The sequence below is a fragment of the Octopus sinensis genome, unplaced genomic scaffold, assembly GCF_006345805.1.
Source record: "Octopus sinensis unplaced genomic scaffold, ASM634580v1 Contig19113, whole genome shotgun sequence".
Taxonomy (NCBI): domain Eukaryota; kingdom Metazoa; phylum Mollusca; class Cephalopoda; order Octopoda; family Octopodidae; genus Octopus; species Octopus sinensis.
This window is the reverse complement of record NW_021836179.1, coordinates 71,615-96,088: the sequence shown is the minus strand read 5'-3', so window position 1 is coordinate 96,088 and position 24,474 is coordinate 71,615. Positions and strand designations below refer to the sequence as shown.

Genomic DNA, 24,474 nt, shown 5'->3' with positions numbered 1-24,474 from the left:
TCTCGTGTCTGCTACACACACAACTATATTTATCTGCACATCACTGTTTCCACTCCTCACAATTGTCTAATCTAGTGCTTCCTAAAGTGGCAATATTTATGGTTATACAAATTATTTTCTACACAGAATTCTAACGAATACCTGTGCCCAGCAAAACTATGTGTATCCCAGGTAAGTGCTTACAAAAAGGGTTGGCATCATTAACAATACCTCAAAAAGGAACCCTGATGATTATAAATATTACCAAAGGTTCATCAGTTTCTGACAATGCCCACAAGGAGAAAGGGTTTTAAAATGTCTGTTGCTGTGTGCTGCAAAGACATTTCATAAAAAATACAGAAATCACAGCAAAAAGGCCTCTATCCTGTATGAACACGTTCGTGTTTAGTTAAGTCACTGCTTTGTATGAAGCATTTACCACAAATATCACAGCGAAATGGCTTTTCTCCTGTATGAACACGTTTGTGTTTAGTTAAGTCATTGCTTTGAGAGAATGATTTACCACAAATATCACAGCGAAATGGCCTCTCTCCTGTATGAACACGTTTGTGTTTAGTTAAGTCATTGCTTTGTATGAAGGATTTACCACAAATATCACAGCGAAATGGCTTTTCTCCTGTATGAACACGTTTGTGTTTAGTTAAGTCATTGCTTTGTATGAAGGATTTACCACAAATATCACAGCAAAATTGCTTCTCTCCTGTATGAACACGTTTGTGTTTAGTTAAGTCATTGCTTTGTATGAAGGATTTACCACAAATATCACAGTGAAATGGCTTCTCTCCTGTATGAACACGTTTGTGTGCAGTTAAGTGACTACTTTGAGAGAATGATTTACCACAAATATCACAGCGAAATGGCTTCTCTCCTGTATGAATATGTCTGTGGCTAGTTAGGTAATTGCTGCTAGAGAATGATTTGCCACACGTATCACAGTGAAATGGCTTCTCTCCTGTATGAACACGTTTGTGTGCAGTTAAGGGACTACTTTGAGAGAATGATTTACCACAAATATCACAGCGAAATGGCTTCTCTCCTGTATGAATATGTCTGTGGCTAGTTAGGTAATTGCTGCTAGAGAATGATTTGCCACACGTATCACAGTGAAATGGCTTCTCTCCTGTATGAACACGTTTGTGTGCAGTTAAGGGACTACTTTGAGAGAATGATTTACCACAAATATCACAGCGAAATGGCTTCTCTCCTGTATGAATATGTCTGTGGCTAGTTAGGTAATTGCTGCTAGAGAATGATTTGCCACACGTATCACAGTGAAATGGCTTCTCTCCTGTATGAATATGTCTGTGGCTAGTTAGGTAATTGCTGCTAGAGAATGATTTGCCACACGTATCACAGCGAAATGGCTTCTCTCCTGTATGAATATGTCTGTGGCTAGTTAGGTAATTGCTGCTAGAGAATGATTTGCCACACGTATCACAGTGAAATGGCTTCTCTCCTGTATGAACACGTTTGTGTGCAGTTAAGGGACTACTTTGAGAGAATGATTTACCACAGATATTACAGCGAAATGGCTTCTCTCCTGTATGAATATGTCTGTGGCTAGTTAGGTAATTGCTGCTAGAGAATGATTTGCCACACGTATCACAGTGAAATGGCTTCTCTCCTGTATGAACACGTTTGTGTGCAGTTAAGGGACTACTTTGAGAGAATGATTTACCACAAATATCACAGCGAAATGGCTTCTCTCCTGTATGAATATGTCTGTGGCTAGTTAGGTAATTGCTGCTAGAGAATGATTTGCCACACGTATCACAGTGAAATGGCTTCTCTCCTGTATGAATATGTCTGTGGCTAGTTAGGTAATTGCTGCTAGAGAATGATTTGCCACACGTATCACAGTGAAATGGCTTCTCTCCTGTATGAACACGTTTGTGTACAATTAAGGCACTTCTGTGAGAGAATGATTTACCACAAATATCACAGCGAAATGGCTTCTCTCCTGTATGAATACGTTTGTGATTAGTTAAGCCCTTGCTTTGAGCGAAGGATTTACCACAAATATCACAGCGAAATGGTTTCTCTCCTGTATGAACACGTTTGTGATTAGTTAAGCCACCACTTTGAGTGAAGGATTTACCACAAATATCACAGCGAAATGGTTTCTCTCCTGTATGAACACGTTTGTGAGAAGTTAAGTCACTGCTTTGTATGAATGATTTACCACAGATATCACAGTGATATGGTTTCTCTCCTGTGTGAGTACGCTTGTGTCTATCTAAGGCAGCACTTCTAGTGGTTGATTTACCACAGATATCACAACGATACAATGATTTTCGCATATTTTTCAGTATTTCTTTGAGGAATCAAAATAGACCCAATCCTTGGCCTTTCTCACCACATTAAACTTTTACTCCTATCTTTATCCTTCTTTTTATAGTTTATTCCTTACAAATGTTTCCACTGCAAACTTCACTGATATCTAAAGATGCTATAAATTTAGAAAGTCATCAAAGAGTAACGAGAATGCAAAGCATCAGCTAATGAAATAGAAAAATGTTGCTATTAATCTCAGTTCAGAGCAAACATTTCATAGAATTTCTACCAAAGATTTATAGAAATAGGCTTAGATGCGTTCTGTGTAAACTTTTCCTCAAGACTTTAAAAGATGAAAAATGTTCTTTGATGCCAATGTCATCTGTGAATCTGAAATAATAAAGAAACAGAATTAGATAGAGAGGAGAGACCGAAACGGAAATGTTACAACATTCCTGTACTGATTAACAAGTTAAATATTATTCTAGGAACAATGAGAATTCAAAATTTGTCACCTAAAAGTTTTAAATTCACAAATATATTAGAGAAAGGACTTTTCTCAAACATCTTTGGAGACTGATTTCCATATGATTACAGCTGTATATAATATAATATAATATTATATATATACATACATATATATATACTATATAATTAGGGTTCAGCAACGATTTGCTTCACCACACACCGAAGTTTAGAAAGGCAGTCAAAAAATCTTAGCTATTCCTTTTACTTTAAAGGGAAGTATGATTTTCGTTAATTTTTTTCCCTTTTACCTGAATGGTTTGTTTTAAAGTGCTCTGGTTTTTCCGGGAACTCCCTTTAAAGTAGAAGGAATAGCTAAGATTTTTTACTGCTATTTCTAAAATTCGGTGTGTGGTGAAGCAAATCGTTGCTGATTTGTTGAAAAACAAAAGAGGGCCTACCACTTGCTTATGTTTCGGATTCCCCAAATTCAACAACAACCATGCTGATGAAATTTTTTACTTCTACAGATGAAGCAAGTGGACAAAATGATGGTGCAATACTTTCAAACAGGTAGGGAGAAAAATATGTATTATTAAACGATTAAAGGGCTCAAAAGAAATTACACAAATCGAGTGTCAAAAGGAAACCCGTTATAGGGCAGGTCTTCTCTCTATCTATCTATCTATATATATATATACACATACATATACTAAGTAATTGGTTAATATAGGGCGTAACAAATATCAGAAAATCAAAAAAAAAATGTGTGTAATAGGTGTAAAACAACTTCCTATGAACGAATATGAAAAAAAAAATTTTTGTATTATGCATGCGTGACTGTTTGTATGTAAGTGTGTTTAACTGTGCACATGAATGTGAATATTAAAGAACATATTTATTTACTATGATTGTTATTTTCAGAACAAATAAATCTTTTGGCTGTTATGTTATTGATGTTATTATTATTGCTAGTTAAAGGGTGGTGACTTGGCTGAATATTTTGAGTCTTGTAGTATGTAGTTGTGTTAGTCAATATTCTGAGTTCAAATCCAACTCATTTCTTTATCATCATTATCGATGGACCACTCAAAGAGGTATGTATACATTATCATTTTCGTAACATAATTTCTGTAGTATTTCAAGATGTTTCTGACACGTATTTTGATTCACATGGCGGAGATCCAACATTTCTTCACTTTTTCCAGAATTTCTTCTCTTTATTTTTTTTTTGCGAAATATGATTTTATGATTCATGTGTGAGTGTGTGTTCTTGATACTCGTTTAGAACAAATAGTTTTACACCAATTACACTATTTTTTCTTAGTTTAAAGGCCGTGGACTGAAGATGTGAAATTTCCGAAGCCTCTCCCCCACCCCCCTTTCGCGAGCGCGCATTTTTTTCATGATAGTCGTTTAGAGCAAGTTGTTTTACACCTATTACGCTGTTTTGTTTTTGTTTGTGTGCCTGGTTCAAACGCTTTCGAAAGTTCCCGATATAAATATTCCAAAGCCTCACCCCCACCCCTCCTTCGCGAATGCGAATTTTTCTTGTCATATTCGTTTAGAGCAAGTTGTTTTACACATATTACACTATTTTTTTTTGTTTTGGTGCCCGGGTCAGCCCCTCAGACGCTTTCGGAACTTCCCGATGTGAATTTTCCGAGGCCTCTCCCCCACCCCCCTTTCACGTGCGCGAATTTTTTTTTCATATTCGTTCATAGGAAGTTGTTTTACACCTATTACACACATTTTTTTTTTGATTTTCTGATATTTGTTACGCCCTATATTAACCAAGTAATTAAGGGTTTAGCAACGATTTGCCTCACCACACACCGAATTTAGAAATAGCAGAAGAGCCAAAACTCTTTTGACTGCTATTTCTAAATTCGGTGTGTGGTGAGGCAAATCGTTGCTAAACCCTTAATTACTTAGTATTACTTAAACCTTCCTTGAATGGGGCTTTTACATGCCGAAATCTACTTGGTGAAATTGATGATTATTCCAAATTAATTAATTTCACCCTATATTATTATTGATAATTATATATATATACATATACATATATAAATATATATATGATGAGTTCAGGTTAGGCGGAGAATATTATTTCGATTTTTAGGGGCTTCATTTTTGAGAACTCCTTGAAAAGATGTGGTTAGGGTCACAGAACAATGATATAAACTTTTTGCATTTTCAATTTTGGTAACTCCCCAAAACCGAAAGGATCCCGCATTTCTGTAGTTATGCCCTAAATTTACTGACAAAATATACATTATTAAACGATTAAAGGACTCAAAAGAAAATTACACAAATCGGGTGTCAAAAGGGGAAATATCGTTTACCAAAAGGAAAGCCGTTGTGAGGGAGGTGTTCCTGCTTGTCTTCAGGAATACTTAAAAAGCTGACAAATGTCTGTAGATATAGACTAACCTCCTATGGTTCAGTTTCTTGTCTTAGATATCACACACCTCCGTTAACAAGTGTGCAACAAATGCTATGTAGATATATTTTTTCACTTACCATTAGAATACTTGTTGATCTGACCAGGATCCTTTCTTGAAATCCAGTTTGTTTTTCCCACCATGGATAGTAGAAATGCGCACAATATTTGCTACAAAGGGGCATACAAACAATTCGTGCTTTCGATCTAAGGTCCAAATGAAATATGAAGAAGGGCGAGCAAAGTTCCTCGATTCAAAGCTTTTTGCCCCCTTTCCTGTAAAATAGGGATCAACCAACTAAAGCTGTGATCAAGAGAAATATTAAATCACAAATCATGTAAGTCGCTTCGTGTTATTCCTAGAGATCAACGTTCACCTGAACACGAGGTATTACTACATCTGATATAATTAGATTCGTCTTAATTAGAAGCACGTGTAGAAGCTGTTGATAATTATTCCCGCGGTTGAACGACACCGGTGACATATATTAAAAGTCCCCAATATAACACGAAGAGACGTTAAAATTATATTAATTCACACCTTTAATTGCATCTCAGCCAAGGTAAATGATAAAAACCTCATCCAGCTAAATAGTAATTACGTCTCAACAAGAGTGTCTGCGCATGGTCACTGAACCTGCTAAAAATAGCAGCCAAATATTTCTGACATAATTACATCTTAGCATTAGAATGCATATAACCGTATGTTTGTTCATTAAACGGACATATGATTAGAAACACAGCAGGTGCTGTTCCCTACCCTTTAACAGGGGTCGACAAACTTTTTCCACCATCGACCCTCAACTATAGCAAAAATCGAAGCGGAGCCCTTCCCGGTTTTCAAATTCCTTTTTGTTTTTCTTTTCTCCGGAATCCCATGTTTTTAGGCCATGGAAATTTCGATTCTGGAAAAGATTTTTTCAACAACCCCAACATCAAAATCTCAGTCCCATATCCCTTTCCTTCGTTCTTTTACTTTTCCCTGAAATAAAGGGGGAAGGGTTCCGTTTACGGCGTGGGGAAAGACAATGGACCGCACCCTCTTTCCGATGTTTTTTGGGTTTTGTTTTTACAGGAACCCACGATATCGAGTGCGGAGATTCCAAATCTGCAAAAACAATCTGCATTAAAAAATTTTTAATCTCCCAAAGCAATTTCTTAAATTTTCTACTATAAACAAAATTTTTCTGGTGAAATTTGTAGAAAAATAAGGAGATTACGATTCTGAAAAAAACAAAAAAAAACTGTAAATTCTAATTTTTCAAAATATACAAAACAAAAACAAAAACCCCACCTCCTCCCCCGACCCATAACAAGAAATGAAATGAAAGTGTTTTCTTCTATTAATGTTTCCTGCATGCATCATCATCATAACCATCATCACCATCATCATCATCGTTGGACGGTTCGACCGGGGTCTGGGAAGCTAGGGGCTGCACCCGGCTCCAGTCTGATCTGGCACAGTTTCTACAGCTGGATGCCCTTCCTAATGCCAACCACTCCGCAAGTGTAGTGGGTGCTTTTTACATGCCACCTGCACAGGTGCCGGGGGGGGGGGATTCCGGCATTGGCCACTATCGGTTGGAGCTTTTAACGTGCCACCGACACGGAAGCCAGCCAAGGCGGCGCTGGCAACAGCCACGTTTGGATGGTGCTTTTTATGTGCCACCGGCACAGAAGCCAGTCGAGGCGGTGCTGGCTACGGCCACATTTGGATGGTGCTTTTTATGTGTCGAGGCGGTGCAGGCTACGGCCACGTTTTGATGGTGCTTTTAATGTGCCACCTGCACAGGTATCACAACTACTATTTCCATTGATAATTATCTCAATGTTCATGTGCTTGACTCAACAGGTCTCCTCAAGCATAGCGGGACGTTCTGGGATCCAGGGTACTTTCAATGAGCAGGGGCTATGCGGAACTGGCATAGGAAGCAGCCCGGGTCTTTGCAGTCACAGCATATCTCCAGAGGTCCCGGTCCTTCCCCATTGCCTCAGTGAGGCCCAACGCTCTGAGGTCATGCTTGACTATCTCATCCCATGTCTTCCTGGGTCTACCTCTCCCCTGATACCTTCAACTGTTTAGGAGTGGCACTTCTTCACACATCTCTCCTCATCCATCAGCAGCACATGACCATACCATCGCAAGCGTCGCTCTTGCACACCACATCTGATGCTTCTTATGTCCAGCATTTCTCTCAGGGTGATTACACTCTGTCATGCGTGCACACTGACATTACACATCCAGCGGATCATGCTAGCTTCATTTCTTTCAAGTCTACGCATATCCCCTGCAGTCACAGCCCATGTTTCACTACCGTGAAGCATGGCAGTTCGCACACATGCATCATACAATCTACCTTTCGGTCGGAGTGAGAGACCCTTTGTCGCCAGTAGGGGTAGGAGCTTTCTAAACTTTGCCCATGCTATTCGTATTCTAGTGGTGACACTCTCTGAGCATCCACCTCCACTACTAACTTGGTCACCCAGGTAGCGGAAACTATCAACTACTTCTAGTTTCTTCCCCTGGAGTGTGATGGAATCTGTTTTCTGAGTGTCTGTGGTGTCTATTGTCCCTGTGCATCTGCCGCACATGAAAGCTATCTTATCAGTTAATTTCCCTTTGATGTTGCCGCATCTCTTATGCGTCCATAGCTTACATCGGGTGCATCTTATGGAGTTTCTACTTACACCTTTCCTTCAGATCGAGCAGGGCCACCTGCCCGAGGGTGTGTGTGATGAGTTCGCCTTTTTGCTTACTATAACTTTGGTCTTTGCTACATTTACTCTAAGGCCCTTTGATTCTAACCCTTGCTTCCACACTCGAAATTTCTTTTCTAGTTCCGGTAGTGATTCTGCTATGAGAGCCAGGTCATCAGCATAGAGGAGCTCCCAGGGGCATCCTGTTTTGAATTCCTCTGTTATTGCCTGGAGGACTATGATGAATAAATGGGGACTGAGGGCTGATCCTTGGTGTACACCTACTTCTACCCGGAGTTCTTCACTATATTCTTTGCCAATCCTAGCCTTGCTGACAGCCTCTCTGTATAGAGCCTGTACAGCCCTTATTAGCCATTTGTCAATCTCCAGTTTCCGCATCGACCACCAGATAAGGGATCGAGGAACCCTGTCAAAGGCTTTCTCCAAGTCCACAAAAGCTATGTAGAGGGGTTTATCTTTAGCTAGGTACTTCTCCTGCAGTTGTCGGACCAGGAATATAGCATTAGTGGTGGTGCTTCTACCTGGCACAAAACCGAACTGCATCTCATCTAAGCAAATTCTCTCCCTAATGAGAAGGGTTATGACCCTCTCTGTGACCTTCATCACCTGATCCAACAGTTTGATACCCCTGTAGTTATTTCTGTCAAGAGCATCACCTTTACCCTTGTAGCAGTTGACTATGGTGCTGCTACGCCAGTCAATGGGTATGACTCCATTCAGAACTACCTGGTTTACAATGCGGGTGACTAGGCCATAGCCCACATAGCCAGCTGTTTTAAGCATCTCAGCAGTGATTCCTGATGGGCCGGGGGCTTTACCTGGTCTCATATCCTTAATTGCCTTAACTACAAGGGAGCTGGTCCCTCTACTGGGTCAACATTTGGCAGGCTCTCCTCCTCCCATTCATTCTCCTCATTCAGCACTCTTTCATAATCGCTTCTCCAAGCCTCTTTCTTTGTTTTTCACCAACAGTAAAATGCATAAAATTATAAAAGAGAAGCTGCCCAAAGTGAGAGTCGGGTGGGGTTCAGGTGGTGATGCAGGCTGTGATGGGAATGGTGAGGAGAATAAGGGGAGCTGGATGAAGAGCCTGCTTTTCTCATTCAATTCCAATATTAACAACCGCATGATTTTCACTAAGAGAAAAAAGACAAAACTTGGATTTTTGGGGTGGAATCAAGTACCCTGACCTAATAAGATGCTTCACGTCCCTTATATTGGTTTGGAAAACAAGAGGGTAGGGTCACCCCTTCCCATTTCGGAATCATTGGATATTTTTGCGTCTTTTTTTTCTTGAATGAATTCCTGTGACCTAATATGCTACAAAACTCTTTTTGGGGTCCGTAAAACGGGATGGGGTGAGGTGGAAGCCTCAGAAATTTCACCCCACCCTCACTGATCTTTTCACCTGCATGAAAAAAGGGGGGAACGCCCCCAATTTTTTGGTAACCACAATAAGGGATTTGCAGCATATTAGGAGGTCAGGGTACTTGATTCCACGCAAAAAAATCCAATTATTTTTCCTTACTGAAAACTTTGTGGATCAAAAGATCAATGGTGGTGGGGGTGAACATTCCAATGCTTCCAGCTCCCTCCCTCCCGTTTTTCCGACCCCAAAAAAAGGTTTTGTAGCATATTAGGTGAGAGGAATTCATTCAATGAAAAAAATAAGTTTCCAACGATACTAAGATGGGGTTGTCCTCCAAAATAAGGGATTTGCAGCATATTAGGAGGTATTTCTTTTATCACAGCAGCTGGTTGCACGCCACAAGGTTTGATAGAACCTACTGAAGCAATCCAGCATCCTCCCAGTATTACTACAGGTGACAGCGAGGCTCAGGTGTTAAGAAAACCATGCACCCACACGGGCATCACCTGCCAGTGTTGACAAGAACTTCATGGATAATGGCCTAGTCCCTCTGAATGTCTCAAACACCACAAGGTGGAAGTGATAGTTCACTGTCACGTCCCGATACCTCAGGGTTTTCTTCCATTTGGCTACGGAAGCAGTGACCCTGCCATTAACTGCAGCATCCAGGATGTGAGAAGGAGCAAAGGAGTAGCAGAGTGTGGCATCCCAAATGAGGCACCTTACCTCTAACCCAGGCACAGATGACAAGACCATCTCGTCTATTTCTACCACTTGTGAGAAACATTTTCAGGATGAGGGGACAGGAGTTTTGGCTAATTCACACATCTTTATTTCCTCATACGTTTTCACAAAGTCTGTGAATTGCCCACCCCTACTCCAGGTAGTGTTTACCCCCAGCAAATTCCTATATAATTGTAATCTACACAATTTCAAGCATTTAAAAAAAAAATTGTGTGCTCAGTAGCTTGCTTATCAATCACATGGTTCCTTGGTTCAGTTCCAATGCTTGGCACCTTGGGTAAGTTTCTTCTACTATAGCCTAGGGCCAGCCGAAGCCTTATGAGTGGATTTGGATGATGGAAACTGTAAGAAGCCCATTGTATATAGATATTTACAGTTTTTAAGGCCTACCCCTAAATTTGGTAATGAAATCTATACAAACAGCTCAACTAAACGCCACTGCATCGTACCAAACACCTTCCACATCCCATCTTGGGTAAGAATCCAATACTGCAATGGTTTAGGGTTTCCAGGACCCTCAGCTTTTCAATATCTCGACACAAAACCAGAAAGATTTATTAAGCGTAGAGTTGGATTTGCTCTAACGATGTATTCAACTTTTTATCTGAGATACTAAACGAACCCACAGCCTAGAGAAACACAAAGAAGAGCAGCTTTGTTCATCTAATTGCTTCATCAGAAGCAAATTGACACAGAGGAATAAGAAGCAAGCTGAAATAAACAAGCAAACAAAGATCAAAGCCCAGCATCAACAAAGACCTTGGATGCAATTAATAAACGAGAAGCAATCAAACATACATATTTAGGTACATATAAAAACCAAGTCAGCAAGTTTCAGTGTTGAAGACATATTTATTTAACCACGTCACCTCCACACGATTTCACAATCTTCTTCATGGAGTATATATTTTCAGTATGCAAGAAATTGTGTCTTGCTAAAAACCCAGTTACTCTAAAAGATGTTCACCTGGATTTCTCCACCATCTGCTCTCATGATGCTGCACTGCCTCACACGTTTCTCCTCTTTTAGATTTCAGCTTTAATATCAATGGGCCTCTTGTGTCTGCTACACACACAACTATATTTATCTGCACATCACTGTTTCCACTCCTCACAATTGTCTAATCTAGTGCTTCCTAAAGTGGCAATATTTATGGTTATACAAATTATTTTCTACACAGAATTCTAACGAATACCTGTGCCCAGCAAAACTATGTGTATCCCAGGTAAGTGCTTACAAAAAGGGTTGGCATCATTAACAATACCTCAAAAAGGAACCCTGATGATTATAAATATTACCAAAGGTTCATCAGTTTCTGACAATGCCCACAAGGAGAAAGGGTTTTAAAATGTCTGTTGCTGTGTGCTGCAAAGACATTTCATAAAAAATACAGAAATCACAGCAAAAAGGCCTCTATCCTGTATGAACACGTTCGTGTTTAGTTAAGTCACTGCTTTGTATGAAGCATTTACCACAAATATCACAGCGAAATGGCTTTTCTCCTGTATGAACACGTTTGTGTTTAGTTAAGTCATTGCTTTGAGAGAATGATTTACCACAAATATCACAGCGAAATGGCCTCTCTCCTGTATGAACACGTTTGTGTTTAGTTAAGTTATTGCTTTGAGAGAATGATTTACCACAAATATCACAGCGAAATGGCTTTTCTCCTGTATGAACACGTTTGTGTTTAGTTAAGTCATTGCTTTGTATGAAGGATTTACCACAAATATCACAGCAAAATTGCTTCTCTCCTGTATGAACACGTTTGTGTTTAGTTAAGTCATTGCTTTGTATGAAGGATTTACCACAAATATCACAGTGAAATGGCTTCTCTCCTGTATGAACACGTTTGTGTGCAGTTAAGTGACTACTTTGAGAGAATGATTTACCACAAATATCACAGCGAAATGGCTTCTCTCCTGTATGAATATGTCTGTGGCTAGTTAGGTAATTGCTGCTAGAGAATGATTTGCCACACGTATCACAGTGAAATGGCTTCTCTCCTGTATGAACACGTTTGTGTGCAGTTAAGGGACTACTTTGAGAGAATGATTTACCACAAATATCACAGCGAAATGGCTTCTCTCCTGTATGAATATGTCTGTGGCTAGTTAGGTAATTGCTGCTAGAGAATGATTTGCCACACGTATCACAGTGAAATGGCTTCTCTCCTGTATGAATATGTCTGTGGCTAGTTAGGTAATTGCTGCTAGAGAATGATTTGCCACACGTATCACAGTGAAATGGCTTCTCTCCTGTATGAACACGTTTGTGTGCAGTTAAGGGACTACTTTGAGAGAATGATTTACCACAGATATTACAGCGAAATGGCTTCTCTCCTGTATGAATATGTCTGTGGCTAGTTAGGTAATTGCTGCTAGAGAATGATTTGCCACACGTATCACAGTGAAATGGCTTCTCTCCTGTATGAACACGTTTGTGTGCAGTTAAGGGACTACTTTGAGAGAATGATTTACCACAAATATCACAGCGAAATGGCTTCTCTCCTGTATGAATATGTCTGTGGCTAGTTAGGTAATTGCTGCTAGAGAATGATTTGCCACACGTATCACAGTGAAATGGCTTCTCTCCTGTATGAATATGTCTGTGGCTAGTTAGGTAATTGCTGCTAGAGAATGATTTGCCACACGTATCACAGTGAAATGGCTTCTCTCCTGTATGAACACGTTTGTGTACAATTAAGGCACTTCTGTGAGAGAATGATTTACCACAAATATCACAGCGAAATGGCTTCTCTCCTGTATGAATACGTTTGTGATTAGTTAAGCCCTTGCTTTGAGCGAAGGATTTACCACAAATATCACAGCGAAATGGTTTCTCTCCTGTATGAACACGTTTGTGATTAGTTAAGCCACCACTTTGAGTGAAGGATTTACCACAAATATCACAGCGAAATGGTTTCTCTCCTGTATGAACACGTTTGTGAGAAGTTAAGTCACTGCTTTGTATGAATGATTTACCACAGATATCACAGTGATATGGTTTCTCTCCTGTGTGAGTACGCTTGTGTCTATCTAAGGCAGCACTTCTAGTGGTTGATTTACCACAGATATCACAACGATACAATGATTTTCGCATATTTTTCAGTATTTCTTTGAGGAATCAAAATAGACCCAATCCTTGGCCTTTCTCACCACATTAAACTTTTACTCCTATCTTTATCCTTCTTTTTATAGTTTATTCCTTACAAATGTTTCCACTGCAAACTTCACTGATATCTAAAGATGCTATAAATTTAGAAAGTCATCAAAGAGTAACGAGAATGCAAAGCATCAGCTAATGAAATAGAAAAATGTTGCTATTAATCTCAGTTCAGAGCAAACATTTCATAGAATTTCTACCAAAGATTTATAGAAATAGGCTTAGATGCGTTCTGTGTAAACTTTTCCTCAAGACTTTAAAAGATGAAAAATGTTCTTTGATGCCAATGTCATCTGTGAATCTGAAATAATAAAGAAACAGAATTAGATAGAGAGGAGAGACCGAAACGGAAATGTTACAACATTCCTGTACTGATTAACAAGTTAAATATTATTCTAGGAACAATGAGAATTCAAAATTTGTCACCTAAAAGTTTTAAATTCACAAATATATTAGAGAAAGGACTTTTCTCAAACATCTTTGGAGACTGATTTCCATATGATTACAGCTGTATATAATATAATATAATATTATATATATACATACATATATATATACTATATAATTAGGGTTCAGCAACGATTTGCTTCACCACACACCGAAGTTTAGAAAGGCAGTCAAAAAATCTTAGCTATTCCTTTTACTTTAAAGGGAAGTATGATTTTCGTTAATTTTTTTCCCTTTTACCTGAATGGTTTGTTTTAAAGTGCTCTGGTTTTTCCGGGAACTCCCTTTAAAGTAGAAGGAATAGCTAAGATTTTTTTACTGCTATTTCTAAAATTCGGTGTGTGGTGAAGCAAATCGTTGCTGATTTGTTGAAAAACAAAAGAGGGCCTACCACTTGCTTATGTTTCGGATTCCCCAAATTCAACAACAACCATGCTGATGAAATTTTTTACTTCTACAGATGAAGCAAGTGGACAAAATGATGGTGCAATACTTTCAAACAGGTAGGGAGAAAAATATGTATTATTAAACGATTAAAGGGCTCAAAAGAAAATTACACAAATCGAGTGTCAAAAGGAAACCCGTTATAGGGCAGGTCTTCTCTCTATCTATCTATCTATCTATCTATATATATATATACACATACATATACTAAGTAATTGGTTAATATAGGGCGTAACAAATATCAGAAAATCAAAAAAAAAATGTGTGTAATAGGTGTAAAACAACTTCCTATGAACGAATATGAAAAAAAAAATTCGCGCACGCGAAAGGGGGGTGGGGGAGAGGCCTCGGAAAATTCACATCGGGAAGTTCCGAAAGCGTCTGAGGAGCTGACCCGGGCACCAAAACAAAAAAAAAATAGTGTAATATGTGTAAAACAACTTGCTCTAAACGAATATGACAAAAAAAAATGCGCTCTCGAGAAAGAGGGGTGGGGGAGAGGCCTCGGAATATTTATATCGGGAATTTCCGAAAGCGTCTGAACCGGGCACAAAAACAAAAACAGCGTAATAGGTGTAAAACAACTTGCTCTAAACGACTATCATGAAAAAAATGCGCGCTCGCGAAAGGGGGGTGGGGGAGAGGCTTCGGAAATTTCACATCTTCAGTCCACGGCCTTTAAACTAAGAAAAAATAGTGTAATTGGTGTAAAACTATTTGTTCTAAACGAGTATCAAGAACACACACTCACACATGAATCATAAACTCCGTATTTCGCAAAAAAAAAAAATAAAGAGAAGAAATTCTGGAAAAAGTGAAGAAATGTTGAATCTCATTCCTTGGTTAAAGCTATTTTAAACATTAAATTTATGCTTTTCTTTGAAATAGTTCAGATATATGCAATTCTTCTCACTTATTAAGATGCATTTATCAGAAAAAAAGAGACAGAAAAAATTATTATTTTGTGTCAATCCTTCCCTAATTATCCTTTATTAATTAGTTTTGGCGTGTATTTTTTTCCCAAATTTATTTTTTCACCTTTACAACACTGTTTAGTAAAGCAATTAATTATCTTTATAATTTGCATATTTGACTTATTAATCAAAATTCTCTAGATGTAATATATACTAAGTAATGCATCCTTCATTTATGTGTTCCGTTTTGTATTATGCATGCGTGACTGTTTGTATGTAAGTGTGTTTAACTGTGCACATGAATGTGAATATTAAAGAACATATTTATTTACTATGATTGTTATTTTCAGAACAAATAAATCTTTTGGCTGTTATGTTATTGATGTTATTATTATTGCTAGTTAAAGGGTGGTGACTTGGCTGAATATTTTGAGTCTTGTAGTATGTAGTTGTGTTAGTCAATATTCTGAGTTCAAATCCAACTCATTTCTTTATCATCATTATCGATGGACCACTCAAAGAGGTATGTATACATTATCATTTTCGTAACATAATTTCTGTAGTATTTCAAGATGTTTCTGACACGTATTTTGATTCACATGGCGGAGATCCAACATTTCTTCACTTTTTCCAGAATTTCTTCTCTTTATTTTTTTTTTTGCGAAATATGATTTTATGATTCATGTGTGAGTGTGTGTTCTTGATACTCGTTTAGAACAAGTAGTTTTACACCAATTACACTATTTTTTCTTAGTTTAAAGGCCGTGGACTGAAGATGTGAAATTTCCGAAGCCTCTCCCCCACCCCCCTTTCGCGAGCGCGCATTTTTTTCATGATAGTCGTTTAGAGCAAGTTGTTTTACACCTATTACACACATTTTTTTTTTGATTTTCTGATATTTGTTACGCCCTATATTAACCAAGTAATTAAGGGTTTAGCAACGATTTGCCTCACCACACACCGAATTTAGAAATAGCAGAAGAGCCAAAACTCTTTTGACTGCTATTTCTAAATTCGGTGTGTGGTGAGGCAAATCGTTGCTAAACCCTTAATTACTTAGTATTACTTAAACCTTCCTTGAATGGGGCTTTTACATGCCGAAATCTACTTGGTGAAATTGATGATTATTCCAAATTAATTAATTTCACCCTATATTATTATTGATAATTATATATATATACATATACATATATAAATATATATATGATGAGTTCAGGTTAGGCGGAGAATATTATTTCGATTTTTAGGGGCTTCATTTTTGAGAACTCCTTGAAAAGATGTGGTTAGGGTCACAGAACAATGATATAAACTTTTTGCATTTTCAATTTTGGTAACTCCCCAAAACCGAAAGGATCCCGCATTTCTGTAGTTATGCCCTAAATTTACTGACAAAATATACATTATTAAACGATTAAAGGACTCAAAAGAAAATTACACAAATCGGGTGTCAAAAGGGGAAATATCGTTTACCAAAAGGAAAGCCGTTGTGAGGGAGGTCTTCCTGCTTGTCTTCAGGAATACTTAAAAAGCTGACAAATGTCTGTAGATATAGACTAACCTCCTATGGTTCAGTTTCTTGTCTTAGATATCACACACCTCCGTTAACAAGTGTGCAACAAATGCTATGTAGATATATTTTTTCACTTACCATTAGAATACTTGTTGATCTGACCAGGATCCTTTCTTGAAATCCACTTTGTTTTTCCCACCATGGATAGTAGAAATGCGCACAATATTTGCTACAAAGGGGCATACAAACAATTCGTGCTTTCGATCTAAGGTCCAAATGAAATATGAAGAAGGGCGAGCAAAGTTCCTCGATTCAAAGCTTTTTGCCCCCTTTCCTGTAAAATAGGGATCAACCAACTAAAGCTGTGATCAAGAGAAATATTAAATCACAAATCATGTAAGTCGCTTCGTGTTATTCATAGAGATCAACGTTCACCTGAACACGAGGTATTACTACATCTGATATAATTAGATTCGTCTTAATTAGAAGCACGTGTAAAAGCTGTTGATAATTATTCCCGCGGTTGAACGACACCGGTGACATATATTAAAAGTCCCCAATATAACACGAAGAGACGTTAAAATTATATTAATTCACACCTTTAATTGCATCTCAGCCAAGGTAAATGATAAAAACCTCATCCAGCTAAATAGTAATTACGTCTCAACAAGAGTGTCTGCGCATGGTCACTGAACCTGCTAAAAATAGCAGCCAAATATTTCTGACATCATTACATCTTAGCATTAGAATGCATATAACCGTATGTTTGTTCATTAAACGGACATATGATTAGAAACACAGCAGGTGCTGTTCCCTACCCTTTAACAGGGGTCGACAAACTTTTTCCACCATCGACCCTCAACTATAGCGAAGATCGAAACGGAGCCCTTCCCGGCTTTCAAATTCCTTTTTGTTTTTTTTTCTCTCCGGAATCCCATGTTTTTAGGCCATGGAAATTTCGATTCTGGAAAAGATTCTTTCAACAACCCCAACATCAAAATTTCAGTCCCATATCCCTTTCCTTCGTTTTTTTACTTTATCCTGAAATAAAGGGGGAAGGGTTCCGTTTACGGCGTGGGGAAAGACAATGGACCGCACCCTCTTTCCGATGTTTTTTGGGTTTTGTTTTTACAGGAACCCACGATATCGAGTTCGTTGATTCCAAATCTGCAAAAACAATCTGCATTAAAAAATTTTTAATCTCCCAAAGCAATTTCTTAAATTTTCTACTATAAACAAAATTTTTCTGGTGAAATTTGTAGAAAAATAAGGAGATTACGATTCTGAAAAAAACAAAAAAAAACTGTAAATTCTAATTTTTCAAAATATACAAAACAAAAACAAAAACCCCACCTCCTCCCCCGACCCATAACAAGAAATGAAATGAAAGTGTTTTCTTCTATTAATGTTTCCTGCATGCATCATCATCATAACCATCATCACCATCATCATCATCGTTGGACGGTTCGACCGGGGTCTGGGAAGCTAGGGGCTGCACCCGGCTCCAGTCTGATCTGGCACAGTTTCTACAGCTGGATGCCCTTCCTAATGCCAACCACTCCGCAAGTGTAGTGGGTGCTTTTTACATGCCACCTGCACAGGTGCCGGGGGGGGGGGATTCCGGCATTGGCCACTATCGGTTGGAGCTTTTAACGTGCCACCGACACGGAAGCCAGCCAAGGCGGCGCTGGCAACAGCCACGTTTGGATGGTGCTTTTTATGTGCCACCGGCACAGAAGCCAGTCGAGGCGGTGCTGGCTACGGCCACATTTGGATGGTGCTTTTTATGTGTCGAGGCGGTGCTTGCTAAGGCCACGTTTTGATGGTGCCTTTTATGTGCCACCGGCACAGAAGCCAGTCGAGGCGGTGCTGGCTACGGCCACATTTGGATGGTGCTTTTTATGTGTCGAGGCGGTGCAGGCTACGGCCACGTTTTGATGGTGCTTTTAATGTGCCACCTGCACAGGTATCACAACTACTATTTCCATTGATAATTATCTCAATGTTCATGTGCTTGACTCAACAGGTCTCCTCAAGCATAGCGGGACGTTCTGGGATCCAGGGTACTTTCAATGAGCAGGGGCTATGCGGAACTGGCATAGGAAGCAGCCCGGGTCTTTGCAGTCACAGCATATCTCCAGAGGTCCCGGTCCTTCCCCATTGCCTCAGTGAGGCCCAACGCTCTGAGGTCATGCTTGACTATCTCATCCCATGTCTTCCTGGGTCTACCTCTCCCCTGATACCTTCAACTGTTTAGGAGTGGCACTTCTTCACACATCTCTCCTCATCCATCAGCAGCACATGACCATACCATCGCAAGCGTCGCTCTTGCACACCACATCTGATGCTTCTTATGTCCAGCATTTCTCTCAGGGTGATTACACTCTGTCATGCGTGCACACTGACATTACACATCCAGCGGATCATGCTAGCTTCATTTCTTTCAAGTCTACGCATATCCCCTGCAGTCACAGCCCATGTTTCACTACCGTGAAGCATGGCAGTTCGCACACATGCATCATACAATCTACCTTTCGGTCTGAGTGAGAGACCCTTTGTCGCCAGTAGGGGTAGGAGCTTTCTAAACTTTGCCCATGCTATTCGTATTCTAGTGGTGACACTCTCTGAGCATCCACCTCCACTACTAACTTGGTCACCCAGGTAGCGGAAACTATCAACTACTTCTAGTTTCTTCCCCTGGAGTGTGATGGAATCTGTTTTCTGAGTGTCTGTGGTGTCTATTGTCCCTGTGCATCTGCCGCACATGAAAGCTATCTTATCAGTTAATTTCCCTTTGATGTTGCCGCATCTCTTATGCGTCCATAGCTTACATCGGGTGCATCTTATGGAGTTTCTACTTACACCTTTCCTTCAGATCGAGCAGGGCCACCTGCCCGAGGGAGTGTGTGATGAGTTCGCCTTTTTGCTTACTATAACTTTGGTCTTTGCTACATTTACTCTAAGGCCCTTTGATTCTAACCCTTGCTTCCACACTCGAAATTTCTTTTCTAGTTCCGGTAGTGATTCTGCTATGAGAGCCAGGTCATCAGCATAGAGGAGCTCCCAGGGGCATCCTGTTTTGAATTACTCTGTTATTGCCTGGAGGACTATGATGAATAAATGGGGACTGAGGGCTGATCCTTGGTGTACACCTACTTCTACCCGGAGTTCTTCACTATATTCTTTGCCAATCCTAGCCTTGCTGACAGCCTCTCTGTATAGAGCCTGTACAGCCCTTATTAGCCATTCGTCAATCTCCAGTTTCCGCATTGACCACCAGATAAGGGATCGAGGAACCCTGTCAAAGGCTTTCTCCAAGTCCACAAAAGCTATGTAGAGGGGTTTATCTTTAGCTAGGTACTTCTCCTGCAGTTGTCGGACCAGGAATATAGCATTAGTGGTGGTGCTTCTACCTGGCACAAAACCGAACTGCATCTCATCTAAGCAAATTCTCTCCCTAATGAGAAGGGTTATGACCCTCTCTGTGACCTTCATCACCTGATCCAACAGTTTGATACCCCTGTAGTTATTTCTGTCAAGAGCATCACCTTTACCCTTGTAGCAGTTGACTATGGTGCTGCTACGCCAGTCAATGGGTATGACTCCATTCAGAACTACCTGGTTTACAATGCGGGTGACTAGGCCATAGCCCACATAGCCAGCTGTTTTAAGCATCTCAGCAGTGATTCCTGATGGGCCGGGGGCTTTACCTGGTTTCATATCCTTAATTGCCTTAACTACAAGAGAGCTGGTCCCTCTACTGGGTCAACATTTGGCAGGCTCTCCTCCTCCCATTCATTCTCCTCATTCAGCACTCTTTCATAATCGCTTCTCCAAGCCTCTTTCTTTGTTTTTCACCAACAGTAAAATGCATAAAATTATAAAATAGAAGCTGCCCAAAGTGAGAGTCGGGTGGGGTTCAGGAGGTGATGCAGGCTGTGATGGGAATGGTGAGGAGAATAAGGGGAGCTGGATGAAGAGCCTGCTTTTCCCATTCAATCCCAAGATTAACAACTGCATGATTTTCACTAAGAGAAAAAAACAAAACTTGGATTTTTGGGGTGGAATCAAGTACCCTGACCTAATAAGATGCTTCACGTCCCTTATATTGGTTTGGAAAACAAGAGGGTAGGGTCACCCCTTCCCATTTCGGAATCATTGGATATTTTTGCGTCTTTTTTTTCTTGAATGAATTCCTGTGACCTAATATGCTACAAAACTCTTTTTGGGGTCCGTAAAACGGGATGGAGTGAGGTGGAAGCCTCAGAAATTTCACCCAACCCTCACTGATCTTCTCACCTGTATGAAAAAAGTGGGGAAGTCCCCCAATTTTTTGTTAACGACAATAAGGGATTTGCAGCATATTAGGTCAGGGTACTTGATTCCACGCAAAAAAATCCAATTTTTTTCCTTACTGAAAACTTTGTGGATCAAAAGATCAATGGTGGTGGGGGTGAACATTCCAAGGCTTCCAGCTCCCTCCATCCTGTTTTTCGGACCCCAAAACAGGTTCTGGAGCATATTAGGTCAGAGGAATTCATTCAATGAAAAAAATAAATTTCCATCGATTCCAAGATGGGGGTGTCCTCCCACTTTTCCAAACCAAAATAAGGCATTTGCAGCATATTAGGAGGTATTTCTTTTATCACAGCAGCTGGTTGCACCCCACAAGGTTTGATAGAACCTACTAAAGCAATCCAGCATCCTCCCAGTATTACTACAGGTGACAGCGAGGCTCAGGTGTTAAGAAAAACCATGCACCCACACGGGCATCACCTGCCAATGTTGACAAGAACTTCATGGATAATGGCCTAGTCCCTCTGAATGTCTCAAACACCACAAGGTGGAAGAGATAGTTCACTGTCAGGTCCCGATACCTCAGGGTTTTCTTCCATTCGGCTACGGAAGCAGTGACCCTGCCATTAACTGCAGCATCCAGGATGTGAGAAGGAGCAAAGGAGTAGCAGAGTGTGGCATCCCAAATGAGGCACCTTACCTCTAACCCAGGCACAGATGACAAGACCATCTCGTCTATTTCTACCACTTGTGAGAAACATTTTCAGGATGAGGGGACAGGAGTTTTGGCTAATTCACACATCTTTATTTCCTCATACGTTTTCAAAAAGTCTGTGAATTGCCCACCCCTACTCCAGGTAGTGTTTTCCCCCAACAAATTTCTATATAATTGTAATCTACACAATTTCAAGCATTTAAAAAAAAAATTGTGTGGTACGTAGCTTGCTTATCAATCACATGGTTCCCCGGTTCAGTTCCACTGCTTGGCACCTTGGGTAAGTTTCTTCTACTATAGCCTCGGGCCAGCTGAAGCCTTGTGAGTGGATTTGGATGACGCAAAGTGTAAGAAGCACGTTGTATATACATATATACTGTTTTTAAGGTCTACCCCTAAATTTGGTAATGAAATCTATACAAACAGCTCAACTGAACGCCACTACATCGTACCAAACACCTTCTACTTTCCATCTTGGGTAAGAATCCAATACTGCAACGGTTTAGGATATCCAGGGCCCACAGCTTTTCAATATCTCAACACAAAACCAGAAAGATTTATTAAGCGTAGAGTTGGATTTGCTCTAACGATGTATTCAACTTTTTATCTGAGATACTAAACGAACCCACAGCCTAGAGAAACACAAAGAAGAGCAGCTTTGTTCATCTAATTGCTTCATCAGAAGCAAATTGACACAGAGGAATAAGAAGCAAGCTGAAATAAACAAGCAAACAAAGATCAAAGCCCAGCATCAACAAACACCTTGGATGCAATTAATAAACGAGAAGCAATCAAACATACATATTTAGGTACATATAAAAACCAAGTCTGCAAGTTTCAGTGTTGAAGACATATTTATTTAACCACGTCACCTCCACACGATTTCACAATCTTCTTCATGGAGTATATATTTTCAGTATGCAAGAAATTGTGTCTTGCTAAAAACCCAGTTACTCTAAAAGATGTTCACCTGGATTTCTCCACCATCTGCTCTCATGATGCTGCACTGCCTCACACGTTTCTCCTCTTTTAGATTTCAGCTTTAATATCAATGGGCCTCTCGTGTCTGCTACATTCTGCTACACACACAACTATATTTATCTGCACATCACTGTTTCCACTCCTCACAATTGTCTAATCTAGTGCTTCCTAAAGTGGCAATATTTATGGTTATACAAATTATTTTCTACACACAATTCTAACGAATACCTGTGCCCAGCAAAACTATGTGTATCCCAGGTAAGTGCTTACAAAAGGGGTTGGCATCATTAACAATACCTCAAAAAGGAACCCTGATGATTATGAATGTTACCAAGGGTTCATCAGTTACTGACAATGCCCACAAGGAGAAAGGGTTCTAAAATGTCTGTTGCTGTGAGCTGCAAAGACATTTCATAAAAAATACAGTCAAATTCTTGTATGGATAGATACATGTCCAGTTAAGTAACGTTTCCTAGAGAATGATTTACCACAGAAATCACAGCGAAAAGGCCTCTCTCCTGTATGAATACGTTTGTGAGAAGTTAAATGACAATTTTGAGAGAATGATTTACCACAGATATCACAATGGAACGGTTTCTCTCCTGTGTGAATACGTCCGTGTTTAGTTAAATGACTGTTTGTAGGGAATGATTTACCACAGATATCACACGGAAATGTTTTATCTCTTGCGTGATTACGTTTGTGACTAATTAAGGCATATGGTTTCTCACCTGTATGAATACGTACGTGTCTAGTTAAGCTATTGCTTTGAGAGAATGATTTACCACAGATATCACAGTGAAATGGTTTCTCTCCTGTATGAACACGTTTGTGATTAGTTAAGTTATTGCTTTGAGTGAAGGATTTACCACAAATATCACAGCGAAATGGCTTCTCTCCTGTATGAACAAGGTTGTGTTTAGTTAAGTTATTGCTTTGAGTGAAAGATTTACCACAAATATCACAGCGAAATGGCTTCTCTCCTGTATGAACAAGTTTGTGTTTAGTTAAGTTATTGCTTTGAGTGAAAGATTTACCACAAATATCACAGCGAAATGGCTTCTCTCCTGTATGAACAAGTTTGTGTTTAGTTAAGTTATTGCTTTGAGTGAAAGATTTACCACAAATATCACAGTGATATGGCTTTTCTCCTGTATGACTTCGTTTGTGTCCAACTAATTTACTGCTTTCAGAGAAAGATTTACCACAGATATCACAGTGAAATGGTTTTCCCCCTGTGTGAATGCGTTTGTGTGCAGTTAGGCTACTGTTTTTAGAGAATGATTTACCACAGATATCACAGTGATATGGTTTCTCCCCTGTATGAACACGTTTGTGAGAAGTTAAATGACAATTTTGAGAGAATGATTTACCACAGATATCACACTGGAACGGTTTTTCTCCTGTGTGAGTACGCTTGTGTCTATCTAAGAAATCATTTCTAGTGGTTGATTTACCACAGATATCACAACGATACAATGATTTTCGCATATTTTTCAGCATTTCTTTGAGGAATCAAAATAGACCCAATCCTTGGCCTTTCTCACCACATTAAACTTTTACTCCTATCTTTATCCTTCTTTTTATAGTTTATTCCTTACAAATATTTCCACTGCAAACTTCACTGATATCTAAAGATGCTATAAATTTAGAAAGTCATCAAAGAGTAACGAGAATGCAAAGCATCAGCTAATGAAATAGAAAAATGTTGCTATTAATCTCAGTTCAGAGCAAACATTTCATTGAATTTCTACCTAAGATTTATAGAAATAGGCTTCAATGCGTTCTGTGTAAACTTTTCCTCAAGACTTTAAAAGATGAAAAATGTTGAAGATGTATTCATTATAAAAGAAAATTTCTTTGATGCCATTGTCATCCGTAAATCTGAAATAATAAAGAAACAGAATTAGATAGAGAGGAGAGATCAAAAGAGAAATGTTACAATATTTCTTTATTAATTAACAAATGACATCATATAACATTGGGTG

General features: G+C 39.4%; 1 protein-coding gene across 1 annotated transcript in view; it reads right to left on the bottom strand.

Annotated features, from left to right (window-relative positions):
• Window positions 1-24,474, bottom strand: part of LOC115232010 (zinc finger protein 493-like) — a 33,247-nt gene that overhangs the window by 547 nt on the left and 8,226 nt on the right. Inside the window, exons 4-5 of the mRNA XM_036500198.1 lie at window positions 11,937-12,796; window positions 629-1,876 (exon numbers count right to left, since the gene is read on the bottom strand). Coding sequence (XP_036356091.1) covers window positions 629-1,876; window positions 11,937-12,796 — 2,108 coding nt within the window. The remainder of the gene's footprint in view (window positions 1-628; window positions 1,877-11,936; window positions 12,797-24,474) is intronic.